General features: G+C 52.1%; 5 protein-coding genes across 5 annotated transcripts; 2 read left to right on the top strand and 3 right to left on the bottom strand.

The window, feature by feature from the left end:
* Positions 1-166: 166 nt before the first annotated feature.
* On the bottom strand, positions 167-2,006 carry V8C40DRAFT_286510 (uncharacterized protein; the record flags this gene model as incomplete). Its single annotated transcript, XM_083222538.1, has 4 exons — positions 167-619; positions 676-1,557; positions 1,635-1,915; positions 1,979-2,006. 4 exons carry the CDS (start codon positions 2,004-2,006, stop codon positions 167-169), a joined length of 1,644 nt encoding a protein of 547 aa, XP_083075163.1.
* A 2,801-nt stretch (positions 2,007-4,807) lies between these two features.
* On the bottom strand, positions 4,808-6,693 carry V8C40DRAFT_241808 (mannose-6-phosphate receptor binding domain-containing protein). The gene is made up of 3 exons (XM_083215097.1): positions 6,007-6,693; positions 5,418-5,946; positions 4,808-5,362 (listed from the first exon to the last, which is right to left on the bottom strand). The coding sequence occupies exons 1-3, from the start codon at positions 6,369-6,371 to the stop codon at positions 5,225-5,227; spliced, it is 1,032 nt and encodes a 343-aa protein (XP_083075162.1). The 5' UTR covers positions 6,372-6,693; the 3' UTR covers positions 4,808-5,224.
* A 187-nt stretch (positions 6,694-6,880) lies between these two features.
* On the top strand, positions 6,881-9,016 carry V8C40DRAFT_241807 (delta(14)-sterol reductase). The gene is made up of 3 exons (XM_083215096.1): positions 6,881-7,178; positions 7,250-7,554; positions 7,628-9,016. The coding sequence occupies exons 1-3, from the start codon at positions 7,120-7,122 to the stop codon at positions 8,719-8,721; spliced, it is 1,458 nt and encodes a 485-aa protein (XP_083075161.1). The 5' UTR covers positions 6,881-7,119; the 3' UTR covers positions 8,722-9,016.
* On the bottom strand, positions 8,835-9,841 carry V8C40DRAFT_241804 (uncharacterized protein). The gene has a single exon (XM_083215095.1). It carries the CDS (start codon positions 9,267-9,269, stop codon positions 9,039-9,041), a length of 231 nt encoding a protein of 76 aa, XP_083075160.1. The 5' UTR covers positions 9,270-9,841; the 3' UTR covers positions 8,835-9,038.
* A 3,348-nt stretch (positions 9,842-13,189) lies between these two features.
* On the top strand, positions 13,190-16,182 carry V8C40DRAFT_241800 (beta-glucosidase). Its single transcript, XM_083215094.1, has 2 exons — positions 13,190-13,628; positions 13,688-16,182. Exons 1-2 carry the CDS (start codon positions 13,384-13,386, stop codon positions 16,089-16,091), a joined length of 2,649 nt encoding a protein of 882 aa, XP_083075159.1. The 5' UTR covers positions 13,190-13,383; the 3' UTR covers positions 16,092-16,182.
* The last annotated feature ends 400 nt before the right edge of the window (positions 16,183-16,582 follow it).

Raw genomic sequence — 16,582 nt, 5'->3', positions numbered from 1 at the left:
CTAAAACTCCCTTTGTGCGAGACTTTGTTCTCGTCATGAATGGCGTGCTGAACGCAACAAATGAAAAATTAATAAAAGAAAATCCCAAAGTGCCAAGTGAGACAAAGGAAACAAAGCGCGCCTTCTTTGTGCTGTCATGTTACTTAAGAGGGTTCTCAAGGTTCCTTCATTCTTCTTCCGTTTTAATCTCAGCTTTGATCGGAACGCCGGCATCTTCGTCGTCACTGTCGCTGGAACTCTCGCTCTCGCTATCCTCTTCGTCATCCTCCGTCATCTGACGGGGATCCTTTTTCTCTTCCTCACTTTCTTGGTCGTCCTCATCGTCCTCATCAGCCATGATACTGTCTTGCTCTTCATCATGATCACTGCGTTCCTCTTCGACATCGGCCAGAGTCTCGGCATCCTCATCCTCGTCTCCCCAACTATCATCGTAACCAGTATCTTCCAATTGGCCGTCTGCCTCCAGCTGAAGCCATCGACGGTGACAAGTCGAAAAGCCAAATTCATAGCTGCCGCCATGGTTGGTAATATACCTCGACACCGCCATCCAGGAGAGTTTGGCGCGATCAGGGTGCAGACCATGTCCCAACACTCGGACAGCTTCTTTCAAAAGGTGGATCTGGCAGCAACGTTAGAGCACGATACGATATGACTACTACCACTGAATAAACTCACATCGATGTCAGTCCACTTTGGGTCTCTGACCCTATTCTTCTTATCCTTAGTTAGGGTGCGGTATCTTCCACGCAGAGTCGACTCCGCCTCTGCGAAATTCCCAAGGCGCTTAATGTCCTTGTAGGAAATGTTCTGACGCCTCGATTCTATAAGGAAAAGGTCTTTCTCAGCCCTTTCGAGGCTTTCTTCAGAGGATAGCTGAACGAGGGGCATGCGCCTGGCACGACCTTCCGGCTGCCTGTGAACAGGCAATTCGCGCTGACCGTTGGACGGGAGGAGTCGGCGAGGGGGTCGAACTGACGTTTGATTGGGAACTGGTGGTTCATACTGAACTGGGTTCTGCATACCGACCATGTTGGTAGTAGCTTCATTCACCTGAGGGACGGCAGACGAAAACACATTGCGTTCCTCGCCAGGTGCTTCATATCTGAAGCCATCCTCAGGAGTCGGCTCAAAGAGACCGCCGTCGTGGGTCATTGCCCAGGGCTCGCCCTGGATCGGCTGCGGCACAGGTCCATGAGGTAAGGTGTTAAAGTTAAAATCTGCAGGCTCATAGATTGAGGCCTCAACACCCGAAGGCACAAACGACGGCATATAAATCGTAGGCTCAGCCGTAGCTGGCCCATACACTCCGGGCTGAACCGTCATGGGCTCAGATGCTGCTGGCTGGAAAGTTGTAGGCACAAAGGCCTCACCAGTTGCTACCTGCTGGAACAGGAGAGGCTCGATGACCTCATCTGGGATGTTCTGCATCCCGAATGCTGGTTGCTGTTCCTCAGCCATTGGGAGCAACGGCACGAACTGCTGGTGCTGCTGGTACTCCTGCTGGTGCTGGTGTTCCTGGAATTGGGCCAGGTATGGCTGGTTGAAAAAGTTCACGTCCTGTAGTCATTCAAAGTCAGTATAGCATTCACCATGCACCAAGGTAGACACGGCGTAGAAGAATGAACAACACATACCTCAAAGTCGGACAGGGACTGAAAGAACTCGTCTTCCGGCATGTTTAATCGACGTAGTTCATAGAACTGCGCATTGGGATCCATCGATTCCCACACTTGGGGAGGCGCCAGAAACTGTTCTTGCTGAAGCCTAAGATAGGCCTGTCTCCGGCATTCTTCACAATCTGGATGAAATTGGTGATGGTACACAGGTGCGGTACCATCACCGTTGCCAAAGCCTGGCGCTGCCTCAAAGCTTTGGCCTCCCGGGAAGGCTTCGTTCCCGCCTGATGGGTTACCTGCTGTTGTTTTTACAAGTAAGTCCGTCTGTTCCCGCCTAAAAAAGACCAGCCAGCTTAACTGACCGTCACTACCCGCTGCCTGATTATCCATGGTCTGTGATGATGGTTAGAGATGGATCTGCTATGCACGGTGATGATGTAAATTCCCGTCTTGAAGATACGCGGTGGGGAAGAGGGAAGCTGGGAGTGGGAAGAGACGAAGAGCATATGGACATACTATTCTGATGTGATGAATCTTCTGATGGGATTGTTGACGATGATGCGACTCTTTGGGTCACAAAAAACAAAAAAGCAAAAACAAATCTTGCTCGAACGAAACGCGATGCTTGGGGGGACAAAAGTCGAAAAGGCAAAGGTCGAAAATTGTTTCCTTTCTTGAGAAGGAAAATGTGACAACGAATAGAATAGGCTTCGTCCAATTTTGAAGACAACTACGAATGTTGGTGAAGAAGTTGTGCTCAAAGAACGCGTGGTGAATCTCGAGAAGGAGAAGGAGAAAGAAATATTTTTCTTGCACTGAGGAAGAAGTTTGAGAAAAATAAGTAGTACTCTGCTCAAGCCCTGACAGCTGGCAACGAGTTTCGACAGACAATAACAGAGTCTTCGAGCTGCTGTCACTTGGCAACACTAAGTGTCCGAGGTGCACATGCCCTGGTCGAGCTTCGATCTTCCACATGATATAAAATTCAGCTTGAAATTTAACCACATATGACTCCTAAGTATATACCATGATAAAAGAGTTAGATTTAGTTAGATTTACACTATTACGAGATTATACTAACCCACTTCAATCTTCTACTTTGCCCCTTTCTCTCCTGCACAGCTTCCCGCCATCCACCTACGATCATCTCGATAGCGTAAGATCCACTGGCCATTGCTTCCCGCTGCCGGAAATGCAGACAATAACAACTTTGATTAAAGAAGATGCAAGTAAATCCAAAACCGGTATGCCAGAAGTCGTTCAATCATCTCAAAAGAGGCGTTTCCTCCACCCATCTTCCTCCATACCCCTGAAACTCCAAACTCCCAGGTTAACATTTAGTCCCAGCGCCACCAAATGTCAGAGGCGAACTTGACATTGTACGCCAGAAGATCTCTTTCCTGTAACACGACAAAGCCTCCAAATCAAGCAATCTGACACAAAAGGGACAGAAATAGGGGAAAGGGTTGCATATTCTAGTCGCAGAATAAAGCTGGAGAAATGGCAACACAGCATCACATCACTCAATTGCTCACTCCCAGCACAGACCGCTTCCCTAGAACGGCAACGTCAAGCCTCAACTGTCAACACGAAGATTGGCCTCAGCGATTCAGGCTTAGCGGCCGTCAACGCTTCTTCCCGAAGACCGGGGTTCTGGATCTGCCGTTGTTTATTCTCGCGGCCTCTCCACATTCATATCGTCCGGCTGGGACCCTGGGATTGCCGACGTGGCTAAACCCTGATGGTTCAAACGAAGTGTTTGAACAAGCGGGAACAAACCGTGTCTTTGTCGGAGGACTGCATGAAAGGCGTGGAGGGGCATGCATGAGTGGGGAGCGGTGTTGAAGTAAAGAATATTCGAGAGGCAGAGTATGTGGACTTCCTCAGTCCAAAAGTAAGATACCAGGAGCTGACATGCGTTTATCCCTGTGCATATTTATGCATAGAAGGATGGTGATCTTCTAGAATATGCCACATTTTGCAACCTACTGTACGATACATACCTGCGAAGGCCTGGAGGACAGCTACAAACAAAGAATCAGTCATATTGCGGGGTTTTCTTCAGTCCATATTACAAGCCTCATTGCAATTCTTCAATGCCATCTATTGAATACAGTTCAAGTTCATCTTGAGACCAGTCTGAGCTTCTCCCTGTGTGCTCAGACCAAGCCCACCATCACTACCATAGGAAGCGTAAAGGAAACGTGCAGTCAAAGCTTTCATCATCCACCCCAACCTTTTTCTTTTTGCCGTCTCCTCTTCTCCGTATCTCCATCTGGTTACCACAGTTCGCCCCATTCATCAGCTGAATCGCGTTATACAGAGAGGTCTCAGCCCGGGTAACCGAGCGCACGCAGGTTGCACGGCATTTTCCCAGCCAACAAGCACAAACTCCGAATTGCAGAAAATAGCACAGCAGGACGCAAAATATTTGTCCATCATGCATATGGTGTCATGTCAAATAGCACAACATATCGCCTACTCCGTTATGTGCTTGCAATGGAACCCCATCATGCAGTTTAGCATTCACAGAAGATGGAAGCGAGGAAACTGTAGAAAAGCAGGTAACTTATTTTATGACATATTCTTTAATTATGATTCTATATCTAGCCGCGGGTAGAGATTATCTGCGGGAAGCACATTCGGATGCGGAGCGGTGAGGCTGTCTAAGAGGGAACATCTGTTTGCACGGGACGTGCTGATGATATTAGATGGCTCTACGATCATCTATCTAAAAGAGTACATATGGAAATAGTGGGTAGCAGAATGAGTGATTCAAAGCTGATAGCATCTGACACGGACCAATGAACATGGTGTTCCTCGTCAGATGTATTGCTAAAGGACAAGATGCATCATCATCATCCAGAATAGTCTCAACAACCCCAATCCTTCATCTTTGCGCAAACATGCCCTCTTCCACCCATCGCCACCTCCGGCTACCCACATATTCCAGAAACCGACGGCCCTCTGGCGTACAGTCGTGCATTCGACCCATCATATTCGGGATCGCCTTTCTCGGGCCCAAGATGATCCAAATTCACTGTTCTCCATTCGGAATCTCCAGTTCCCATGGGCTAGATGTGATATGGCGCAACTTGTCTGTCAAGCAGGAAGGTTAATGTGGGCTTACACGTCTCACCGCATACTCTTCAGAATAACCCTCTGACAGCCAAACCAGGTATGAATCGTAAATGGGAAGAAAACAATAGAGTGCCTGCCTTCATTGCTCTACCTGTAAACTAAAGTCTTATTTTCCTCATATCCCGTGACAATCTCGTACCGCAAAGCAGGTATCCAAAATCGTGACCCTGCATATTATTCCATATTCCTCCTAGCAAAGCAGGTATTTGAAGCCAAAAATTTTCGATCCACGTACTTTGGCATATCCTACCCGCTCCAACAAAGACAAAACGCCATAAATGCCGTGAAAAGGTGTCAAGTTTAAAAGTAAAAAGCGGAAAGGGAGAAGAAGAAAACAAAAGGAGACACGTATATATGTACATCCAAATGGGAACAGCAATTCCCTACGAAGATTAAAGAATCCGGCATGAAAACGCCAGACAAAAGCTGAATAAAAAGAAAAGAGAGAGAGCCCGCAAATGCCAACTCTAGTCGTCCCACTCCTCGTCTAGCTGGTCTATCAATCGGTTTTCCGCTTCGTTATTCCGGCTAGAGCCAAGATGCTGGTAGCCTCTCCTACTCGGTAAGAGGCGTCCACAGGTTGACAACAAGATAATGAACATATCCTACACGCTTACATTAGTGGAAAGGCAGCCCCGCCTTGGGCCGGGAAGGACGCACGCTGAAAAAGCCCCCAATACCGGCCCACAGACTGTAGTTGGGTAGCTGCCGCCATCCTCGGGCGTGCGCGACTGTGCGATTGTAGAAGACGCCGCCGAGGATGTACACAAGCACGGCAATGACAAGAATCAGCCCGAACACACTGCCGGGGCCCACGCTGCCGGGCTTGTGCGGCTCAGCATGGGCGCAGGCGTGCACGGATCGGGCTTCAAAGAAGTAGGAGCACTCATCGGGATCGACGCCGACAAATGAAACCGCGGTAGTCTGCCCGGGGTCCCGATCGCACAGAAAAGAAATTGTAGCCGACTTCCGTCTAACCTTGGCAGTGCTGCCGTCGCGATCAATCGTCTCGACCGCATGGGCGTGGCCAGGCGATGAAAGGCCCTCGTCGTAGCGTTTCGCACCCCGCTTGTCATAATCATAATCGTCATCGTTATCTGGGCTCGACTTGCTCTCCCCACACGGCGATCCGCCGGTGTACTGCAGAACCAATTTTCTTCCCCGGCTATGCAAGTCCAGTGATAGAGATCTGCATCGACTATTAGCGCGCGGAACCGACTGCGATGCAATGCAAAAGCTTCAAACAAACCCAATCGAGTAGACGCTGTTGTGAGTGGTGTAGTAAGCGCTAACATTGGCCCACTGGCTCTCCTTCAATCCGACGACATCGCCAACGGGATCAACCACAGCACCGCAGATGTTGAGCGTGAAGTTCTTGCCATAGTCCCAGCCTCGAGCGTGATAATCCTTGTAAATGCCCGACCCGCGCGTCTTTCCATTATCCGGTGGCAACACCGCGGTATCTGGTCGCAGGTCGAAGAAGCCACCAGTGGTGGACGAGGTTGCCGTACAGGCCGGCGGAGGCGCCGTCGCTGAGGGAGTATCAGCGGCGGCGTTGACAGCGCCAGCGGCCGTGGCCAGAAGCAACGCGAACTGAGAGACTGAAGGGATCATGCTGAACAGGATCCTTTGGGAAAACTGGGTGGTAATGGAAGAGAGTGGCGGCCTCGAGGGGCTGTCAAGTTTGCGATGCTTGCGCGATCATCAATTGCCGCGTAATACGGGGGGCGCTTGATGTGAGACACGGAGAGACAAAACGAGCGACAATGTCTTGAGCAAAGGCCGGTGGCTGTTGCAACGCGGGAGCAAATTCACAACTTGATCCTAGTAGCTTGCAACAGGAAAATCCGCGACGTGGTACTTCAAAGGAATGGAGTTTTGGGTGATGTAAATGGTCTCAGCCTCGCAGCCCGCCAGCCTCAAGCGCAACGATACCTGGGCAAAGCAAGTTGTCGTCAAGTCACGGGATCTTGATTTGCGTCTAGCCCTCTGGTTGGCGGGTTCCTGGATGACGTAGATCGTCGCCAACTACACGCCGATCGGGTAATGTGTTTGTCCGTTTCGGTCTAGCCCACCAGGAACCCGAGCCAAGCTTACCTGAGTCGGAAGAATACCAATCCACACGAACACGATTTCGAAGCGTGTACTCACAAGACACGACTCGGAAGCGTATACTCCCGACACCAACTTTTGGAAATTCGTCATACTTGCCCAATGGCTTGAGGCAGTGTCCCCTTTTTTCTTTTGTTTGTGTGTGTCTAAGCCTCCTTGGAGAGATTGTGTTAAAAGGCACCGACCGTATCGTCAAAGGGGAAAAAGTGCTGGAGTAGCTTTTTTTGAAGCTTCGCATCGACGTGTCACAATGGGCAAAGCATCACCAGCTGCCGCCGAGCAGCCTCACGGTTATGAATTTGGTGGACCGTAAGTCGCAATCTCTAAGTTGTGGAAAAGAAAAGATAAAAGGGTCGCGAGATTCTAACGTGTTCACACAGGCTCGGGGCTTTTGGCATCTCCTTCGGCCTACCCGTTCTCGTCTACCTCTTCACCTTTTCCTGCAACGACGTCTCGGGCTGTCCCGCGCCCTCGTTCCTGAGCCCCAAGACTCTCTCGATCGACCAGCTGAAGCTCGAGGTTGGCTGGCCTGAGGATGGAATCTGGGGATTGGCTAGCTGGAAGGCGTCCGGCGCTTTGGCGGCATACTACCTTCTCAACCTAATTCTATACGCGATTCTCCCTGCCGCCGAGGTGGAGGGCACAGAACTGCGATCTGGCGGCCGCCTCAAATACAGATTCAACAGTATGTCATATGAGAGAAAAAAACAATTGCATGTGACACGCATATACGGGCTATCATGCTAACCTCGTCACAGCCATGTACTCCAACATGGCGACTCTTTTTGCGCTTGCCGCCGGAACCATCGCCCAGGGTGCAGAGTTCCCCGTCTGGACCTTCATCAGCGACAACTACGTCCAGCTCCTCACCGCGAGCATCCTGCTCTCGTACGGCATGGCCACCTTTGTCTATATCCGAAGCTTCAGCGTAAAAGCTGGCAACAAGGACAACCGCGAGCTGGCCGCCGGAGGACACACGGGAAACATCCTGTATGATTGGTACATCGGACGCGAGCTGAACCCTCGCGTCACGATCCCCCTTATTGGAGAGGTCGACCTGAAGGAGTGGTGCGAGCTTCGACCCGGCATGATGGGATGGATCATCTTGAACTGCTCTTGGTGCGCCCAGCAGTACCGCAACTATGGTTTCGTCACAGACAGTGTTGTCTGCATCACCATTGTGCAAGCCCTGTACATCATTGACTCGTGGGTGAACGAGGCGGCCATCTTGACCACCATGGACATCACCACTGACGGCTTCGGCATGATGCTATCATTCGGAGACCTTGTCTGGGTCCCGTTTGTCTACTCCCTTCAGACTCGGTACCTGTCTGTTTATCCTCGCTCGCTCGGCCCCGTTGGGCTTCTCGTCTCCGGTTCGCTCATTGGCCTTGGTTTCTTCATCTTCCGATCCGCCAACAGCCAGAAGAATGTCTTCCGCACCAACCCCAGCGACCCAAGCGTTGCTCATCTCAAATACATCGAGACCAAGACCGGCAGCAAGCTTCTCACCACAGGTTGGTGGGGTATCGCCCGTCACATCAATTACTTTGGCGATTGGATCCAGGCATGGCCATACTGCCTGCCTACAGGCCTCGCCGGATACCAGATCCTTTCTGCTGGCGCGTCTTCAGCCGAACCGGCTTTTGTCATGGCCGATGGCCGACAAGTGGTTCAAGGTGAAGCCAAGGGCTGGGGCATGTTTATTACCTACTTCTATATCGTGTACTTCGGAGTCCTCCTAATCCACCGTGATGGACGGGACGACGTCAAGTGCTCCCGCAAGTATGGCGAGGATTGGAACAAGTACAAGAAGATTGTGCGATGGAGGATTATTCCTGGCATTTACTAGGCGGTGATTGACGCCCAGCTGAACCTCTAGCTCAAATGAAAGGATCTTGCTGCTGCTCCTCTTTGCCGAGAGAACCACCGAAGAAACGAAAAGATCCTGATTTGGATAGAGGTGCAGCTTGGATGTTGGTTTGTAAAGTGGAAATGCAAAGGGCTGTCAGTGGCGCCGTGGCGGTCTGCAGCCACACCCGGAAGCCGTTCGGCGTTTCTTGTCAATATTAGAGTACCTATAGAATAGCAATAGTCTAGATGTAATTGTAATCCTGAATAGACATGTCAATGCAGTTGGCCGACCACTTTTTGCGCTCCGTGGATGAGCTAGCTCCGGTCCTCGGTGAAAGACCAAGCTTGGCTACAGTTATGAAGGGAGAGGCTAGTTGAATTGAGTATCCCGTGCGGCCGGTTTGAAGGAAGCTGAAAAAAAGGGCATGGGCATAATATGCGTAGTATAAGCATATACATGCATACTGGACAAACGAGACGGGCCGAACTCGTCCCAAGGCTGAGGAACGCCAGCCCAGATGACCGAATGATTCCCAAGCACGGCATCACCAGGCTGCCCCCCGTCACTGCTTATTCCAGTTAACCTATAATGGTAAGAGACATTGTCTTGTCAAGGCTACCAAAATTTTCCCGGGCCCGGCGGAACGGGGTCCCGGAGGTGGTGTTGTGAGATGAGTACACCGGTACTGGAGCTGCCAGACCTGAGTCTGTGCCTGCCTGGTATGGCCATGCACCGAGCAGAGCATACAGCTTGCTGGGTTTGGTTACCCTTTCGGGTTCATGGTGGTTAGGGGAGCTCTCCGCTTCACACGTGTTGGCTGTCAGCCCCCGTGAAGCGATGCAACGATACAACGAGACAGCGTGCTGAATATGGTTATCCAAGATCTGCTAATCCAGTCGTAGTTGGAGAATGCCTGAGCAAGTTTGCACTTGGTAGTTCCTCCAATCTGCATAACAACTGTTAGAGTATAGCAGGCAGTTTTTGGGGTAGTGAAGCCTCAGCAGTCATCCGGATTGGTGGAAAAGTTCTCAGATACCTATTTGAGAATAGAGCAAAAGGGATTTGGCGAAACTCCCCGATGGTCTTTTTGCGTGCAAGCAAAACGGCCCGAACAAAGAGGCGCTAAACAAGGAATCAAAGAAGGGGAGTCCCCAGGCATTTAGTAGTCGGGGCATCGGGGTAAATGCGGGGAGACGATGCGGGAGCGGAGTCAACGCCTTGATCGGCATTCATTTGTTGCTGTTTTCTTTGTTCAAGTTTTTCTCACAAGGAACCAGCCTTGGAGACGCAGATTCAGAACAAGTAAGTCGAATCCTTTGGAGAATGGGAAGCACGACATCGTATCTTTTCTTGATGTACCACGTGAGGGTGCACGTCTCCCTTCGTATTGTCAGTAGCCACATGAAACATCTTAGCCATGTGCCGCTCCAGCTAGGATGGTGTTTAATGAGCTTCGGGAGTTTCCCCAAAGCCTGACTAACAGACGAGGCCGGGACTTGGTGCCTGAGTGGCGCCCGGGAGAGGCCACAAAGCCGGTGGCCGGGGGCTTGCCACTAAGATGGGATGGATATGGAGTTGATCCCCACGATGATGACGCTCCGCAGCGGGTCCATGCAAAAATACCACCCCAAGATGCTCATCAGCGGGCCTCAAAGTCGCTTGACGGCCTGCTTGCTTGGTCTGGTACTAACAAGTCAAGGTTACGGACAACTTTACGTACTAGCCAACCTAGCATGGGGGGAACATACCGCAGAGCTGCAAAATTTGTTTGTTTTGTCGACAGCGTTCCATTCTAGCGGGATACCGTGGGCTCATGGCCTGAGCCTGCTGCTGTCGCCTCGCCACCGTTGCATTTGAGCATGTATGCTACCTCGCCTCGTCTTGTGCCTGTGCCTGTTGTAACATCAGCACGAATGCTCAGCCATAGCAATCGTATTGCTTGTGAAAGTCCGGAATACTTGCACGGCCGCGACGATGAACCGTTGAGATTCCTTACCCGTCCAAATCTCTTCTTGCGGCTCTGTTATTCCCGATGCCATTTGCCATAACACGGCATCAAAAAACGGCCTACCAGCCGTCCGTCCAATCCAAGAGCGCCTGTGCCAGCGTTGACCCGCTGACTACACAGTAGCATCTCTCGCTTGGCCGGTCCTCTTCCGCCGAGCTGGAAAAGGCCCCATCACGTCCCGGCCTCTTCGCCGATATTGGTGCGCAGGAACCAATGCCACAGCTCTAAAGCAATGAAACGATCCATCGTAGATCGGAAATATCAAAACTTGTTGCTCGATGGGCCTGGAAGGCGTCGATGGAGAAGGCGCAATAGTTCCTCGTGACCGTGGACCCAGGATACTACAAAGAACCCAGGAAGACGCCCCGCAGGCGGAAAAGTGCTCCGTGCATAGAGGTGTGGCCATGATGGGATGTCGGTTTGCAGCCGAGGGCCATCATGAGTTGAGCCTTGGAAGAGAGCCCAGATGATGGTGCTGAGAAAAAAAAACAATGCATGGCTCATCGGCCCTTCTCTCCGACTCTACCAGTTGCCACAGCTTGGCTATGCGGGACGAGGCCCAATGCTGTTAGCCATTGTCTTGTCCAACTGCTCCGGGACTCCCCCGCGGGCTGTAGAGCGGAACCTCGTCCAGTGCCTGAGCGATGCAACCCTCCTCAGTCTCTAGAATCTCGAAAGCGTTCTGGCACTCTCGGGTTGTCACCCTAGTAGTGCTTCGTGGTGTGTTCGGTCAGGGACATGCCATGAAGAGTATGTACAGTAGCGTGTTCTCTCGCCTTTCTCCGAATACGCGATCATAGGCACGTCCACCGCTTTGGCTAGCACGAGGTGTACGGGGTGCGCGATAGAAGTCTATGCTATGTAATGTTGGGGGTGCTATGCTGAGCAGTGGCAGAGTATCAAAGGCTGCTTCTTTGACAAATTGAAGCTGTCGTGATATGAAAGAGAGACATTGAAATGAGCTCCCGTGAAGGGGCAGCGAATGCCATTGGGCTGGCGTTCAGCCACAGGGGCTCAATGTAGAGAGCATTTCGTACCAGTTGATGCTGTGTACAGATACATGGAGGGCTGTTCTCTGTCCTATTGGATGTGGCGTGCGCACTCGCTGGCAGCTGATTTGAAGGCGCTGAACACCGGCACTATTGTGCGAGCGGCATAGCGGCTGTGGTACGTGTACTTGTAAGTACCCGCGGCGCTATGAGCCGTACAATGCAGAGTACCTGGAGCTAAAAGCGCCTCCTCTAGGAGCATAATCATTTAACCGTAAATACCTTACTTACGTACCTTGTATGGTGCGCGATCGATATAATCCGTCTTCCGATGACTGACCACTTCTGTCATAATGGATCTCTGTAATTACTCTACCCGGAATTTTTGTAGTCGCAGTATGTCATTACAGAGGTACGATTATTCCATACATTAGTACATCATTCTGCTTCCCGGAATGTCATCGCGATCGACACAACTGACCACCACAGGGTCCACGTACGGTAGCATTGGATTGCCCAGCATCGGGCTCCTTTATGCACCTCGTACAAGTCCGTTAAGCTCCAGGTGCATGCCGTCGCACACCGTTTGACGGGGTACAGAATACACCGGCGCCCGCCATCATTCTCACCAGGACGGCTTACCACGACATGCTGCTACCAGTACGAGTAGGTATTCTGTACGCATGGAGCTCTCTCTCGAGCTCGTCCAGATCCCTGCCGACTCGGTGCCATCGCAGGCCTTGGCACGGTGGGGCCGAAGCTGGCGACGAGAGATTGCTTGCTGCTCCTCCACTCTGCTTCCCCGTGGATGGCCAAGTTGTCCAGGGCCAGGGTCCAAGGACCTTAGCTCGTGAACAGGGGGAATAGGCGGAGAGAGACGTTGAGCTACAGGACAAAGGCCGAGAATGGGCATTAGCTGCAGCACCGTCGATGAGAATAGTGTAGGGATGACGAAAAGATCAAAGAATGGAGAATGGGCGAGAAACGGAGCACAGGGCGGGAATCAAAGTTGGCCCATCGGCGTGGATGAGCTGACGATGTGACTCTGCCACGGACTATATATGCTGGGCTTCCCTCGCCCTCCTCGACAGCAGTTCCGGTTCTTCAAGCGAAATCCTCGTCGCCAACCGCCGATCCTGAATACCTTGGTCGCGGAAATCCAACACAATGGTTAAGCCGCTGTCCGTGTTTGCTGCCGCCCTTTTGGCGGCAGTGGCAGATGCCAATGTACGTTGCTTTTTTGCATGCCAATTGCACTGAGACATTGACTCTCTCCCTTTTTCCTCTTCCATTGTTTGTATATGCACAACTTCCCTTGATGGACTTAGGATTGCTTGCTTGACCGAGCAGTCCATTGACTCTTCGTGCCAATGCACTTGCATAAACACGTCAAGTCGCGAGGTCTTGGTTCTCACTGCCCCTATTTCTCAACGATGCCCTTTAATCATTTCCACCTTCCCTTGACAATGCAAGATTCAGCGCAGTTGAATTAGAAGCAAGCAGCATTGGCATTGACCATCAATTGGCACTGCCTCGTGCTGCTTCTACCGCGTTCACTGCTCCTGGTATATCTCTTAATCAACGGGATTGTCCCTCATTTTTTCCCTTCCCCCCTCGTCTCTCTGCTGTTCAAGGCGCACCCAGCCGTCACTCTTTTTCACCATGAAGACATCCTTTCTTTTGGCCGCCTCTACGGCAACAATCTTGGACTTTGCAGCTGCTAACGCTCTTCCGAACCCACAGCCCTACCCTCCTCCTCACTCCAACGAGGCGTACTCGCCTCCTTTCTATCCCTCCCCATGGATGGACCCCAATGCTCCGGGCTGGGAGCAGGCCTATGCTCAGGCTAAGGAGTTTGTTTCGGGCCTGACTCTGCTGGAGAAGGTCAACCTCACCACCGGTGTCGGGTAAGCTCATTTGATTCTGCCTTGCTATGCCAGCCGAGTTGTGCTAACTTTTGCTCTAGTTGGATGGGTGAGAAGTGTGTTGGAAACGTTGGTACCGTCCCTCGCCTGGGCCTGCGATCTCTTTGCATGCAGGATGGTCCCCTTGGTCTCCGATTCAACAGGTATAACAGTGCTTTCGCTACTGGCTTGACTGCCGCCGCCAGTTGGAGCAGACACCTTTGGGTTGACCGTGGCACTGCCCTGGGCTCTGAGGCAAAGAACAAGGGTGTTGATGTTCTTCTTGGACCTGTTGCCGGTCCTCTTGGCCGCAATCCCAACGGAGGCCGTAACGTCGAGGGCTTCGGAAACGATCCTTACCTCGCCGGTGTGGCTCTTGCCGATACTGTCGTTGGTATCCAGAATGCTGGTACCGTGGCCTGCGCCAAGCACTTCCTCCTGAACGAACAGGAGCATTTCCGCCAAGTCGGAGAGGCCAACGGCTACGGATACCCCATCAAGGAGGCCCTGTCGTCTAACGTTGACGACAAGACCATTCACGAAGTCTACGGCTGGCCTTTCCAGGATGCTGTCAAAGCTGGTGTTGGCTCCATCATGTGCTCATACAACCAGGTCAACAACTCGTACGCCTGCCAGAACTCCAAGCTCCTCAACGGATTGCTCAAGGAGGAGTACGGTTTCCAAGGTTTCGTCATGAGCGATTGGCAGGCTCAGCACGCTGGTGTCTCGACCGCTGCCGCCGGTCTTGACATGACCATGCCTGGTGATACCCTTTTCAACACCGGTGCGTCTTACTTCGGAAGCAACCTGACCCTTGCCGTCCTCAACGGTACTGTCCCCGAGTGGCGTATCGACGACATGGTCATGCGTATCATGGCCTCCTTCTTCAAGGTCGGCAAGTCGATTAACAACCTTATTGATACCAACTTTGATTCTTGGACCGATGGCGAGTTTGGTTACGTTCAGGCTGCCGTCAATGAGAACTGGGAGAAGGTCAACTACGGTGTCGATGTCCGTGCTGATCATGCTAACCACATTCGTGAGGCTGGTGCCAAGGGAACCGTTATCCTCAAGAACAACGGTATCCTGCCCCTCAACAAGCCCAAGTTCCTTACCGTCATCGGTGAGGATGCTGGCTCCAACCCTGCTGGTCCCAATGGCTGCAGTGACCGCGGCTGTGATGATGGCACTCTTGCCATGGAGTGGGGTTCCGGTACCACCAACTTCCCCTACCTCGTTACCCCTGACACTGCGATCCAGAACCAGGCTCTCCAAGATGGCTCTCGCTATGAGAGCATTCTGAACAACTACGCCACCTCTGCCATCCAGTCTCTCGTCAGCCAGCCCGAGGCCATCGCCATTGTCTTTGCTAACTCGGACAGTGGTGAGGGTTACCTCCACCCTGATGGCAATGAGGGCGACCGCAAGAACATTACCCTGTGGAAGAACGGCGATGACCTCATCAAGACAGTTGCTGCCAACAACGCCAAGACCGTTGTTGTTATCCACTCGACTGGTCCCGTCATCCTGAAGGACTATGCCGTCCACCCCAACATCTCTGCCATTGTTTGGGCTGGTACCCCTGGTCAGGAGTCTGGTAACTCTCTTGTCGACATCCTCTACGGCAAGCAGAGCCCCGGACGTACTCCCTTCACCTGGGGTCCTTCTCTGGAGAGCTACGGCGTTCAGGTCATGACTACTCCTAACAACGGTAACAACGCTCCTCAGGATGACTTCACCGAGGGCGCCTTCATTGACTACCGCTACTTCGACAAGGTGGCTCCCGGCAAGCCTCGCAGCTCTGACAAGGCTCCCACGTACGAGTTCGGCTTCGGACTGTCGTGGTCGACCTTTAAGTTCTCCAACCTCCAGATCCAGAAGAACAACGCCGGCCCGTTGAACCCCACCACCGGCAAGACCATTGCTGCTCCCGTCTTCGGCACCTTCAGCAAGAACCTGAAGGACTATGGTTTCCCCAAGAACATTCGACGCATCAAGGAGTTCATCTACCCATACCTGAGCTCCACTAGCTCTGGCCAGGCCGCTTCTGGCGACTCCCACTACGGCCAGACTGCCAAGCAGTTCCTCCCTGCCGGAGCCACTGATGGCAGCCCCCAGCACCGCTCTCCCTCTTCTGGTGAGCCCGGCGGCAACCGCCAGCTGTACGATGTCATCTACACCGTTACCGCCACCATCACCAACACCGGTAAGGTCATGGACGACGTTGTTCCCCAGCTGTACCTGAGCCACGGTGGCCCCAACGAGCCCGTCCGGGTTCTGCGTGGCTTTGACCGTATCGAGCGCGTTGCGCCCGGCCAGAGCGTCACCTTCAAGGCTGACCTGACTCGCCGTGACATTTCCAACTGGGACACCAAGACCCAGCAGTGGGTTGTCACCAAGTACCCCAAGACTGTCTACGTCGGCAGCTCTTCGCGCGACCTGCCTCTCAGCGCCCGCCTGTCATAAGCGGCGGCGAGGGCAAAGTTATGATGTGAATGTTTTTTATTGTATAAATAGCAGATAGTGTTAATTCAGATTAATGAAACACATGATACCAGCTCTTGTCTTTGTCTCTTGTCCCTTGGTGATGTGTGTGTGTCTCTTTGTCTGGCCTTGGTCGATATAATCCGGTAGAGTGTCAGCACGAGTGTCACCTATTCCTCTGCTTCGTCTTTGTCCTCTGTGTTTTATGGCCCAAAGTCTTGTTCGTCAATTTACATGCATACAGAGAGGAGTTGATTGGACGTGATGCAGTACAGTAGCTTCAATGCTGCATCTCGACGAAAGCTCTCTAGCGCAATCGCAAGAAAACAAGAGGGAGTCCGGGGTTTGTATGTACAAGAAAAATAGAGACCATATCGATAAACAATAAGAGTAAAAAAAGACAGCAAGCCACAGATAAAATGGACGAATGACGTCTCACCGCTGCTGCATCTGCGTGACGGCGACTCGATAGC

This window comes from Trichoderma camerunense (genome assembly GCF_050948025.1).
Source record: "Trichoderma camerunense strain CBS 138272 chromosome Unknown V8C40scaffold_6, whole genome shotgun sequence".
NCBI lineage: Eukaryota > Fungi > Ascomycota > Sordariomycetes > Hypocreales > Hypocreaceae > Trichoderma > Trichoderma camerunense.
Note: the sequence above shows the minus strand (reverse complement) of the source record. Positions and strands in the feature narration are given on the sequence as shown.